Here is a 13,601-nt window from a genome sequence, read left to right on the forward strand (position 1 = left end):
GTCACGGAGAGCTGCAATAAGTGGGGGAAGGATCAATAAAAATTAGATGCCTTGCATTGCACAGCTGGATGTGCTTTCTGCTAGCACAAAATCGCCATTGCTACAACTATGTAAAAAATGCCCCCATTGGGTAAAACCAGGCAACCAGAAATGTTCAGAACCTGCTATTAAACTTTGCATAGCCTGTGCCAATGGCCCAGCAGGTAGTGCAGCAATTTGAGATTTGTTTTTTGCAAAATATACAGAGCCTGGAAAGAGGCTATGTGTAGCTTCTCCTAGCACTTCAGTGTCTCTCCAGCAGAGGGAACCTGCTACCAAGTAATTGGAGGTTAGGAAGAGAAAAGTCCAGTGTTCATCCTGAAGATCCTGCTTTGGTCCTTACCAGCAGTTGTTAGGCTTCACTTGTCAATAAGGAAGGGGAACCAAAATGTCAAAAACAAAGAGTCTATCTTTGGGAATATATTTTAACTGTTTTACTGTTAAAGCACACTACGTTAGCAAAATCAAAACTGCCAGCTTTTTGCCATGAGATCAGTGTAGCCCTAAGAGACAAGAGTTTTGTATAGTTGAAATTAACCATCTCTTACAAGAGATGAGCTATAAAACCTTATGAATGATGACTCAAAGTTGCCGAGGGGTTAGTTTCATTGCTTTGTGGTTCTGAAACTTAACTCTGATGGGTTGTGGAAAGTGGAGACAGTTTGGACTATATCTACACAAGATTAAACTGGAAGTGGTGACATTGTAATAGAGTGTCTGATCAAATCAAATCAAATTATATGTTAATTGACTTTACCTATGTTTGCTTTTCCTTTGCTAGGACCAGCACTTAAACAATTTCTTCCATTACTGTCAAAATACTGAGTCTGGAGCTCAAGCCTTAGGAGCTGATCTTGTGAAGTATCTTAAGGTATAAACTTATAAACAATAAGGTATAAACTTATAAACAATAATAATCTGGGCACAGATGCATGGTGATCCAGGATATCCGTAGAATCATAAAATAGTAGGGTTGGAAGGGGCCTACAAGGTCATCAAGTCCAACCCCCTGCTCAATGCAGGAATCCAAGTCAGAGCATCCCTGACAGATGGCTGTCCAGCCTCGTCTTGAATGCCTCCAGTGTGGGAGAGCCCACCACCTCCCTAGGTAATTGGTTCCATTGTTGTATTGCTCTAACAGTCAGGGAGTTTTTCCTGATGTTCAGCCGGAATCTGGCTTCCTGTAACTTGAGCCCATTATTCCGTGTCCTGCACTCTGGGATGATCAAGAAGAGATCCTGGCCTTCTTCTCTGTGACAACCTTTCAGGTACTTGGAGAGTGCTATCCTATCTCCCCTCAGTCTTCTCTTCTCAAGGCTAAACATGCCCAGTTCTTTCAGTCTCCTTTCATAGGGCTTTGTTTCCAGTCCCCTGATCATCTTCACTGCCCTCCTCTGAACCCTCTCCAGCTTGTCTGCATCCTTCTTAAAGTGTGGTGCCCAGAACTGGACACAGTACTCCAGCGGAGGCCTAACCAGTGCTGAGTAGAGGGGAACTAGTACTTCCCAAGATTTGGAAGCTATGCTTCTATGAATGTAGCCCAAAAGAGCATTTGCCTTTTTTGCAGCCACATCACATTGTTGGCTCATATTCAGCTTGTGATTGACAACAATTCCAAGATCCTTCTCGCTTGTAGTGTTGTTGAGCCACGTATCCCCCATCTTGTAACTGTGCACTTGGTTTCTTTTTCCTAGGTGCAGAACTTGGCATTTATCCCTATTAAATGTCATTCTGTTTTCTGCCCAGCGCTCCAGTCTATCCAGATCACTTTGAATCTTGTTTCTGTCTTCCAGAGTATTAGCTATCCTGCCCAATTTTGTGTCATCTGCAAATCTGATCAGCATTCCCTGCACCTCCTCCTCCAAGTCATTAATAAAAATGTTGAAGAGCACTGGGCCCAGGACTGAGCCCTGCCGTACCCCACTCGTTACCTCTCCCCAGTTTGAGAAGGTCCCATTGATAAGCACTCTTTGAGTCCGATTCTGTAGTCAACTGTGGATCCACCGGATTGTTGTTTCATCTAGCCCACTTTGAGCTAGTTTGCTCATCAGGATATCATGGGGAACTTTGTCGAAAGCTTTGCTGAAGTTGAGATATATGATGTCTACAGCATTCCCACAGTCTACAAGGGAGGTTACTTGATCAAAAAATGAGATCAGATTTGTCTGGCAGGACTTGTTTTTGACAAATCCATGTTGGCTTCGAGTAATCACTGCATTGTTGTCAAGGTGCTTCCAGATGGATTGCTTTATGATCTGCTCCAGAATTTTCCCAGGGATTGATGTCAGACTGACTGGTCTGTAGTTCCCAGGTTTCTCCTTTTTACCCTTTTTGAAGATAGGGACCACTTTAGCCCTCCTCCAGTCATCTGGCACTTCCTCCATGATTTCTCAAAGAGAATAGACAGCGGTTCTGAGAGTTCTTCTGCCAGTTCCTTTATGACTCTAGGATGCAGTTCATCTGGCCCTGGAGATTTGAACTCATTCAAAGTAATGAGGTGTTCCTTGACCATATGCCTATCGATCTCAAGCTGCAATCCTGCCCCTTCAGCCTGTACTTCGCCTTTGCCAGGGGGGTCATAGACCCTCTTTGAGAGAAGACTGAGCCAAAGTAGGAATTGAGCACCTCTGCCTTTTCTTTGTCATCTGTTATCATTTTGCCATCCTTATTTAATAGCTGAACAACCATTTCTTTCCTCTGCCTTTTACTATGCACGTAGCTGAAGGAAGCCTTTTTGTTGTATTTCGCATCCCTCGCTAACCTTGTTCTCAGCTTTAGCCTTCCTGACGCCATCCCTGCAATTCTGTGCTACCTGCCTGTACTCTTCCTTTGTTACTTGGCCTTCTTTCCACTTCCTATATGTGTCCTTTTTTGTTTTCAGGTCATCCCTAAGCTTTTTGTGAAGCCACATTGGCTTCTTCTGTTGTCTTCTACTTTTTCTTCTTGATGGAATTGCTTGTGATTGTGCCTTGAGAATTTCCTTTTTTAAAAGCTGCCACCCATCTTGGACTCCTTTTCTCGCTAGCATCGCTTGCCATGGGACCTTACTGATAATTGTTCTGAGTTTATTAAAATCAGCTTTCCTAAAATCCAGGGTACGCGTTTGACTACACTTGGCTTTTGCTTCCCTTAGAACCAAGAACTCAAGTGCAACATGGTCGCTTTCCCCCAGAGTTCCTGTAACTGCTACTTTATCCACTAAGTCATCTCTGTTGGTTAGGATCAAGTCAAGGATAGCCGATCCTCTAGTTCCTTCCTCTACTTTCTGTAGGAGGAAGTGATCCGCCACACAAGTCAGGAATTTCCTGGAGGGGCCATGTTTTGCAGAATTTGTCTCCCAACAAATATCGGGGAAATTGAAGTCCCCCATTACTACATCATGCTTCCTTAAAACATTGGCTATTTGCTTTTCAAAAGTTTCATCCTTGTCTTCTCCTTGATTGGGTGGCCGGTAGCAAACGCCCACCATCAGGTTCCTTTTATTCTTTGCTCCATTTCTTTTAATCCAGATGCTCTCGATGGGGCTACCACGTTCATCCTCCTGTATTTCTGTGCAGAGATATGTATTTTTAACATATAGAGCAACCCCACCTCCCTTTCTGTTCCTCCTGTTCTTTTTGAACAAGTTATATCCTTCAATTGCTGTATTCCAGTCATAAGAGTCATCCCACCAAGTCTCAGTTATACCTATTAAGTCATAATTTCCCTCCTGTATTAAGAGTTCAAGTTTGTTCTGTTTGTTTCCCATACTCTGGGCATTAGTATATAGACATCGAAGACCATGTGCTTCATAGTCTGGCTTTCTTCCTACATGTGTCTGAAGACTATTATTGGGCGCTATTAGAGCTGTTCTCTCCGTTGCAGTGCATGCGCCTAGGTCCATTGTTACCCCCAACATTACATCTCCCTTCCCTGTAGGATTCAGTTTAAAGCCCTCCTGATGAAGTTCTTCATGCTGTGGCCAAACACATTCTTCACATCCTTTGTGAGGTACAACCCGTCCCTTGCCAATAGCCCATCTTCCAGGAAGTATAGGCCGTGGTCCCAGAATCCAAATCTCTCTCGTCGGCACCACCTTCGTAGCCAGTCATTCACCTGGAGTATTTTTCGTTCCCTTTCTATCCCTCTTCTAACTACTGGAAGGATGGATGAGAAAACCATCTGGGCCCCAAAGTTCTTGAGTTTCCTTCCCAAAGCTTCAAAGTCTGACGTGATTTCTTCGTAGCTCCGCTTGGCGGTATCATTTGTTCCCACATGGATGAGAAGAAAGGGATACCTGTCAGTGGGCTTTATGAGTGTAGGCAACCTTTCAGTCATGTCTCTAATTTGTCCTCCCAGGAGACAACATACCTTGCAAGTCCACAGGTCTTCGCAACATACTTGGGTCTCAATCCCACGCAGCAAGGAGTCTCCCGCTACTACCACTTTTCTCTTCTTGTTGTTGTAGGCTTGGGTTTCATCGCCTCTGTTTGACTGACCTTCAGCCTCTTGCTCACTCTCATGTAGGTTCCCCTGTGATTCTTCCTCTGCAGGCTGTCCTCCAGTCTCATCCGCAAGTACCTGGAATCAGTTCCACAGCTCCACTGCTTCCACTGGTGCAGAGTGGCGTCTAGTTCTTCTCCTAACTGTCACCCTTTTCCAAGGAGTATCCTCTACTCCATTTTTCTTCACCTCAGCATTTCCCATTGCCTCATCTTGCTGTTGCTCTTCAAGCTTCTGGTCTTTCCTTTGCTGCTGTAGTTCCCCCATTCTGTCCAAGAACTCTTCGTGTTCTCTTATTCCCCGGAGGGCCGACAGTCACCACTCCAGTCCACTTACTTTTTCTTCCAACAGCGTGATCAACTTGCACTTGTTGCAGGTGTAGGCCATGTTGTTCTCAGGCAAGAAAACAAACATTGCACACACCTTGCAGGTCACCACCACTGGAGAGTCTTGTCCTTCCATAGCCTCTATTCCTTTTTTGTGTCTAGCTTTGTGATTGTTCTAGACTAGCCTGTGCCTGTTCCTCTACTCAGTAGAGGTTAAAAGCAGACTCCCACTGGTGTGAAAGTGTGTGTTACAAGACAAATAAATGGGAAAAAGTTAGTTAAAAAAGAAAAAAAGAAAAAAAAAGTTAGGGGCCTCCCCCTTGACCTCCCCTGCCGAACTCCCCTGGCCAACTCCTGTTTGCTCCCCCTGTTGGCTTGCTTGCTTCTGTAGTCCCTGGACCAGCTGGAGCAGCTTGCTCTGCTCTGCTCTGCTCAGCTCAGCTGGGAGGCGGGAAACAGACTGAAGCTTCCCGCCCACTCAGCTGCTGGGAGTACTCAGGCCACACACCCCCAATTCAGTTGGAGCTCTCAGAAGCACCTGGTGAGCTCACAGCCAATCAGAAGGATAAAGGGCCGCCCCCTGGGTTTCCTGCAGCCCACTTACCTCTTAGCCTCTGTCTCCTTTGTCTCCTTTGTCTCTTCAACCACTGCAACTCCCCTGGCCAACTCCTGTTTGCTCCCCCTGTTCGCTCGCTCTGGTCACTCGCTCTCTGGGAGCTTGCTTGCTTCTGTAGTCCCTGGACCAGCTGGAGCAGCTTGCTCTGCTCTGCTCTGCTCTGCTCTGCTGTGCTGGGAGGCGGGGAACAGACTGAAGCTTCCCGCCCACTCAGCTGCTGGGAGTACTCAGGTCACCCCCCCCAATTCAGTTGGAGCTCTCAGAAGCACCTGGTGAGCTCACAGCCAATCAGAAGGATAAAGGGCAGCCCCCTGGGCTTCCTGCAGCCCACTTACCTCTTAGCCTCTGTTTCCTTTGTCTCCTTTGTCTCTTCGACCACTGCAACTCCCCTGGCCAACTCCTGTTTGCTCCCCCTGTTCGCTCGCTCTGGTCACTCGCTCTCTGGGAGCTTGCTTGCTTCTGTAGTCCCTGGACCAGCTGGAGCAGCTTGCTCTGCTCTGCTCTGCTCTGCTCAGTTCAGCTGGGAGGCGGGAAACAGACTGAATCTTCCTGCCCACTCAGCTGCTGGGAGTACTCAGGCCACACACCCCAATTCAATTGGAGCTCTCAGAAGCACCTGGTGAGCTCACAGCCAATCTGTGATTATTTAACCATAGATTATTTAACCTATGACATAATGCGGTGGCCGCAGGCACCATTTGCATATTCACCCCCCCTACCGGGGGTTGTCATGTCTTGCAAACCCATCCACTGTAGGTTATTTAACCCTTGCATAACTCTACAATCGACCATGGGTTATATGATGGTTGCTTAACCCTCGCATAACCCACAGTGGCTGGATTTGCATGAGATGACAACCCCCAGTTGGGGGTTGAATATGCAAAATGGTGGCTGACACACGCTGCAGCCTCACGGAGGGTTCAGCAACCCATGGTGGGCTGTCATGCATGCAAATTGGCCCACCTTTAAAGTACAAAAATAGTCAAGTGTACTTTACATAGGCTGTGGAATGGTTCAAGCCTGTGCTCTGTTTCTGATCTCTCCTTTTGCATGGTTGGGAGGCAGTAATACCTTAACAGGCCTATAAGGGGTGCTAAGTGTGCACACTGGAGGATGAAGTTAGTTTTTCTTAATTTTTTTCCAGTAGACCCTCACCAAGAAGATACCCAACATTTATAAACCAATTCTGTTCAGAGAACATGCCAAATCATGGCGTATGCTGACTATGGTTTGAGTTTTCAAATATACACACTAAGCATGGTTTAGAACGGTTTGTCTGCTTCCATTTCCCCTCTTCTCAGCGCTCCCATTTCTAACTATGGCTGTAGTTGTGGTTTGCCAATTAAGATATAATTCTAAACCATAATTAGTACAAATCATGATTTGCTAATCCACTTCAGTCTCTGCTTTCTGATTCTGGTTAGCCAGCTGATTTCATATTATGGTTTGTCAGTGCCAAACCATAGTTAAGCTCTCTTAATGGTGACTTGACATAAAGTGTGAAAGACGCACACAATAGTGGTATGGCTGCCAATATTAAGTGTCTGGCATTTTCAGTATTTAATCAACTTATTTTAAAAATGTCCCAACAAGCATTTGAACATGGCAGCATTAGCCACTATGCAGGGCGTCATATTTGAAGGACATTTCAACATATGTTGCAGCAACTGCGCAACATGGTACTTTGGTGCTGGCTTCAGCATTCACAGATGAATTGCTGTTTAGACTTATATCTTATAAGTCTACCTGTATTCCCTCCCCCCCACTCATTTACCCCTCTTTCCATATTGGCCTGGATGCTGGTGAGCTATGGAATAGCATCAGTTGTATGTAGAAAACAATTTACACATGTTCTTATATTTGCACCCTAGTCCTAATCTCAGTTATGTGTAAATCCTGTTGATTTCAGTAGAACTTGCTTCCAAGCAAAAATGCTTAGGATTGCAGATTGCAGTATCCTATTCAGCACTAGTGCTAATGTAAATTACACTGTGTAAGTTGCCTCTAGCACAACATCAATAGCATTTGATGGCGCAATGGGGTTTCCAGGGAAACATGTCATGGAAGCAAATGCCATTTGTGTTGCACTACAGATAGCTTACACTAATGCAACGTAGTTTATTCAGTCAATTCAATCAACTGCTTATAGGGTGTTGATTGAATTTTGTAACAAGTACTTTTTTAAAAAGTACTTGTTATATCTCATGATTTTGATTTTATTTTGATTTTTTTATCCTAGAGTCTTCATGCAATGGAGGGCCATGTGATGATAGCTTTTCTGCCTACTATTTTAAACCAGTTGTTTAGAGTGCTTACTAGAGCAACTCAGGAGGAAGTTGCAGTGAATGTAACAAGGTAAGCATTTAAAAAAAAAAATTGCAAGAGCCCCGTCTCATCCTGGGAAGTCGCTGATGAGAAAAGTAAATTGCCCCTGAAGGTACAGTTTTCTTCCAAAATGCATTGGACATAAATTAATCTGGCATTTGAAAATGATTGCATTTCATTTCATTTAGGGTTATCATCCATGTTGTTGCCCAGTGTCATGAAGAAGGGCTGGATAGTTACTTGAGGTCCTACGTCAAGGTAAAAATTATATAAACATGCTTTGTCAAAAATGATGCCGTTAAAACATCCCTACTAATTACTTTTGCATTATACCAAGTTAATTTCATTTTTCTCTTCCAAAGTATGCTTACAAAGCAGAGCCTTACATTGCTTCCGAATACAAGACTGTACATGAAGAACTTGCCAAATCCATGACAACAATCTTGAGGCCATCTGCTGACTTCCTCACAAGCAACAAGCTGCTTAAGGTATATTTTCAAAAAAACCTGTGACCACTGTTCTTGGTATTGCCGGTTAAGTTTGCAGGGTTTTGTTTTCAGACCAGACAAGATCCCTTTAGAGCTGCTGAAGTACTATATTTTAGTGCTGCTGAGGTGCTAATTTTCCATAATTAGCTGGAACTGGAATTAAAACAGTGACTTCATACAGCACTTAATATAGGATGCTATTATCGAGCTTATCCTTCCCCATGTTTACTTGTAAGTTCACATGTAAGTTCTGTTCAGCAAAGGTTCTTTCCAGTGTTAATTAAAAGTTTTTTGTTTGCAGGTCGTATCTGTTCTATTTTTCCTGTCAATTTTGGCTGGGGGATTAGTGATGGATAATTATATAAGAGCTTCTCAGTTCCTCCAGCATCAATTTCTGTTCCTGCAAGGGTGGGGGTTTAATTGCTAGCTTCTTTGCACTGCATTTGTCTTTTCATTCCATTAAGAGAAACTATTTGAGAGGCAATTGAGTTGCCTCTCAAATTGAGAGGCATCGCTAATCCCCCAGCCACAATCAACAGGAAGCAATAAATGGGCAGGACTTGCAAAGAGGAAACTTTTAATTAAAAGTACAAGTGCCTTGGAAAGCCTCAGTAGTGTTTTGTCTGTCTGTCTTGGACAGACTGGTGCTACAACTGTATTTTACTGCAAAAAGTGGCTACATATCAAACAAGAAAAAAGGGGGGACAACACAGAAAACACTGGACTGCAACAATTTGACATCAGTTATCTGTACTTTCTATAAAGAATGAAATGGACAAAGGGGTGGCAATTCCAGAGAAAAGGGCTAGTGTAGAAACAACCAAGAAATCATTTTAGACAATTAAAACATTTTTAAACTGTAAACTGTATCTAACTGTGCTGTATAAAGATTACCATGGACAATACAATTTCTATAAATTATGGATATAGCTTATATAATGTGTTCTTTTTTTCTTTTGTTTTAATAGTACTCCTGGTTTTTCTTTGAAATTCTAATAAAATCAATGGCTCAGCACCTAGTAGAAAATGCTAAAGTGAAGGTAAGTAAACTACTATTTTTGAAAGGATCAGTAAACCAATAAGAGCCTCTTTGGCACCAATCTTTTGCTCTATAACAGTGGAACAGTGTATAAGTATAACTAAGTGCACAGTACTATTTATGTTTATTAGACATCTGAAGGGGTGGGACAAAGTGTAAAAAAAAGTTACAATAAGATACTTGGAAAAAGAAACCACGATATTGAACAGAACTTCAAATCTATCAAAATCCTTAATTCCATTTTCTGATTTTTTTTGCTTACGTATGAAAGAGTATCAAAGAAACTTTATTACATCAAAAGCATTCTTGCTTTAAATCATCCAGCATATTTCATATTACAGATGTCTACAATTAGATACCAGTTTTTTACAAAATTATTGTTTCAGTCTTTTTCTTCTTGGAATCTGATAAAATAAGTTGTCAACCATCTTATGGTTGTTCAACCATCAACTCTCCAACATTTGTTGCTTGTGCTGCAGGAAATACAAGGCAATTGTTTTTTCAACTGTGATTTCCTTGTAGGGAAGGGGTTCAGACTATTATTTCTGCCAATGAGTTCTGCTGGTTGAACAAATCCTTTTTTTATATTGATCTTTGCTCTGGGTACTGAGAAAAGAGAGGGTGATAAGAAAGTACCAGATTTCCCAGGCAAGAATGAGAGCCCTAAATAGACAAGAAGTCTTGTGACCCCTGAAATTCCATCAAACTGGTCCCTTTCACGTAAACAAAATAATTTTGCAGCGCTTCCATCTGTAACTTCAAATTCTTGTGTCTCTAGTTGTTACGAAATCAGAGATTTCCAGCGTCATACCATCATGCTGTAGAAACTGTTGTCAGTATGTTGATGCCACACATTACTCAGAAATATAAAGATAACCCAGAAGCTTCAAAAAATGCAAACCATAGCCTTGCTGTCTTCATAAAAGTGAGTACTCTTCTCTGTTGGTCTTTTCCAAAGAAGGCTTCAGTTATTCAACACAGCAGTGCTTGACTTCATATGGCAATTTATCTTTAGCAAAACCTCAAAACTTCTCTTTAATCTAAAAAAAAAAACCACCAACAGAACACGGTGGGCCATTTCATGACTAACGGGGTGTATCAAGCCCTGAATAAATGTTTGGTTATTCTTTTTTTATGTGAATTGGAGTTTACATAAGTCTGTGGCAGGAAAACAAGTGGTATAAATTAGATCTTTGTTGTTAAAACTGATTCTGAATATTGAATGTTCGATTGTTTGATACTAAACTGATAGAAAGTGCAGTACTGTTAAAATAAAAACCTTAGCATTCTGATACATTTTGCTAGTTAGTATTGATTGGCCCTGAACTGGGAATAAACACTCTGAATTTGAGGTTAAAATATTTTATCCTATGACAAATAAGTTTAGTTTGGGCATCTTATGTGGTGATTGACAATAAAAACATGGGGAAGGAGGATCAGATCTTCCGAGGTTAGAGCGCTCTCTCCAGCCTCAGAGGGGGGAATCCCTAGTATCCTATGGCCCCTCAGACAATGTCTAGGGGTGATAGGATTGCTCCTTTGGTCTATATAGAATGTTCCTTGCACACACTTATGGAAATACACCTTACTAGTTGCTCTGCCTTAGAATGCTCTTAAGACCTTTTTTTCCGTTTTGCAGAGATGTTTCACTTTTATGGACAGAGGATTTGTGTTCAAGCAAATTAATAATTATATTGGCTTCTTTGCTCCAGGAGATCCAAAGGTACTATATTTCAGAAAGAGTTCCTGCAGGAGGGGTTGCTGCTGGGGCGGGGAGGGCTAATGCTGGGGTGGGGAGGGCTAACCCTCTCCAACACTGTGGTGTCCCCTCTTCTCCTGATGCATGTAGGCCTTTAAAAGAGCCTAACTGAAGCATGGAGGCATTTTCCAGGGTGGGGGGGAATCATAGGGTTGCGGAGGAGAGGATTAGCCCTTCCCTCCCCAACCCTGTAACCCATCCTGAAAAGTCACCTTCTCCACTGCTTTTTAAAAGCCTCTGTAGTCATCAATGGAGGATCTTTAAAAGCCTAATTGCAGTGTGGGATGGGGGGGGTGTGCGTGAGCAAGAGAGTGAGGGGGGGTGTTCTGGGCAACCACACTGGGGCTTCATGCTAGCGGTGGGGTGGCCCCACCCACTGCTGGCATGCAGCCTTGGTGTGTTTGCCCACAATCAATTTGGCCATTGGGCTGAAAGAGGTTCCCCACCCCTGGCTTACGGGGACTCAGTTATCCTTTCTCGGATCTGGAAACACTGATGTTAAAGATTGTGTTCATGTCTTTTGGATTGAAACATGCTAATTCTGATAAATAATAAGTCTTATAACTTCAACATATTTTGCAGACCCTTTTTGAGTTCAAATTTGAATTTATTCGGGTAGTGTGTAATCATGAACACTACATTCCTTTGAACCTTCCTATGCCATTTGGAAAGGGCAGGATTCAGAGATATCAAGGTAAATTTACATTTGAAAAAGTTAAATTGATATTGCTGGAATTTTAAAATTGTGGATTTTTTAAAAAAAACTTCAAATCCTATGTGACATTTAAGAAAAATACATTGTGATTCTGCAGCTAGTAAATAGAGTTTTATCCCTTTCTCCTCACTCACTACTTCTGTATAACACAGTGATAAAGTGAAAATACATACATAATAGGGAGGGCACTCTTTACCTGTCAATTCAGAATGCTCTGATGTCCAGATCTCCAATACAGAGGTGCAGAGATGTGGTTTTGCCTGCCTTCCAGCATCTAAAACCATTTCCTTTCCATTGCTTGTAGCAGGAAGGAAATTATTTATGCCAATCCCAGGGCTTGCATAAACTTTCCCTTTATAGGGAGCTGGTTAGATGCTGGAAAGGCTTTGGATACTGTGCATCCAAGACCTCCTTCAATCCACCCAAGCCATGCCCCCAATTTGTCTCCTTTCCACCTATCCTGACTTCAGAGCTCTGCCATTGGGGAGCTGAATAATGTGGAAGTTTCTTCAGAGACTGGGGGCAGAATCTGAGCTCAGATCTCCTCCTCCTCTCTCTGTAGCTTTGCAGAAGGAGATTTCCTGTATCCTATGGTGCTTGGGATTCTGTCCCAGGGACCATACAATTGCACTGTTAATCTCAGTTTAAAAAAAAAAAGGGAGAGAGAGAGAGAGAGAGAACTTTATGCCTCAAGGAATGTCTCCTTAGCACTCTTTCCTTTCTTTGCTCAGCAACAAACAAAAGCTATTCACTATTTATTGTTTTTGCCCTCCCTCCTCCTCCTCCTCCTCCGAATTAGCTTATTTTTCACTAATGGTGGAATCATATAACACTTCTGTAGGTAGGTGTGGAGTGTGTTGCTGCTTGATCCTAAACTTCCTAATTTAAAAACAATGATGACTTATACAAAAATGAAGAATGTGCAGCTCTTGCTAGACTGCAATGTGTTAAAAAAAAACATTTAAAAGAAATTTGACATAATAAGCTTAATTGGAAACAAAATGAAAATGCATGAACATATATACAGTTTAATCACTGTATAATGATTTAAAACATTCCAGAGCATTCATTATTTTAGCATTATCTAGAGAATCTAGAAGTGTGCCCTACATTTATTTATTAGATGATAGCTGGTTCCAATCCCCTTCATGGATCACTGCCTTGTTGTGGCGAAGGGGCTTGCGTAACTCAGTGAAGCCATAAGCTATGCCGTGCAGGGCCACCCAAGACGGACAGGTCATGGCAGAGAGTTCTGACAAAATGTGGTCCACTGGAGAAGGAAATGGCAACCCACTCCAGTATTCTTGCCAAGAAAACCCCATGGAATGTATCACAAGGCTAAAAGAGATGACGCTGGAAGATGAGCCCCTCAGGTCGGAAGGTGTCCAATATGCTACTGGGGAAGAGCAGAGGGTATTTCCAAGTAGCGCCAGAAAGAGTGAAGCGGCTGGGCCAAAGCCGAAAGGACACTCAGCTGTGGATGTGTCTGGTAGTGAAAAGAAAATCCGATGCTGTAAAGAACAATATTGTTTAGGAACCTGGAATGTCAGATCAATGAATCAAGGTAAGCTGGAGGTGGTCAAACATGAGATGGCAAGACTGAACATCGACATCTTGGGAATCAGCGAACTAAAATGGACACGCGATTTAATTCAGGTGACCATTATATCTACTACTGTGGGCAAGAATCCCTTAGAAGAAATGGAGTAGCACTCATAGTCAACAAAAGGGTGGGAAAAGCAGTACTGGGGTACAATCTCAAAAATGATCGAATGATCTCAGTATGAATCCAAGGCAAACCATTCAACATCA

The 13,601-nt window shown here is 42.7% G+C and overlaps 1 protein-coding gene across 1 annotated transcript in view; it reads left to right on the forward strand.

Annotated features, from left to right (window-relative positions):
* The window catches only part of DOCK9 (dedicator of cytokinesis 9), a 177,674-nt gene that overhangs the window by 100,528 nt on the left and 63,545 nt on the right, over window positions 1-13,601 (forward strand). Inside the window, exons 23-30 of the mRNA XM_084844704.1 lie at window positions 821-910; window positions 7,703-7,818; window positions 7,977-8,046; window positions 8,151-8,276; window positions 9,245-9,316; window positions 10,094-10,240; window positions 10,955-11,038; window positions 11,657-11,768. Coding sequence (XP_084700830.1) covers window positions 821-910; window positions 7,703-7,818; window positions 7,977-8,046; window positions 8,151-8,276; window positions 9,245-9,316; window positions 10,094-10,240; window positions 10,955-11,038; window positions 11,657-11,768 — 817 coding nt within the window. The remainder of the gene's footprint in view (window positions 1-820; window positions 911-7,702; window positions 7,819-7,976; window positions 8,047-8,150; window positions 8,277-9,244; window positions 9,317-10,093; window positions 10,241-10,954; window positions 11,039-11,656; window positions 11,769-13,601) is intronic.

Source organism: Heloderma suspectum, chromosome 3 (assembly GCF_057233095.1).
Source record: "Heloderma suspectum isolate Gila_16-S chromosome 3, 16-S_ref, whole genome shotgun sequence".
Taxonomy (NCBI): domain Eukaryota; kingdom Metazoa; phylum Chordata; class Lepidosauria; order Squamata; family Helodermatidae; genus Heloderma; species Heloderma suspectum.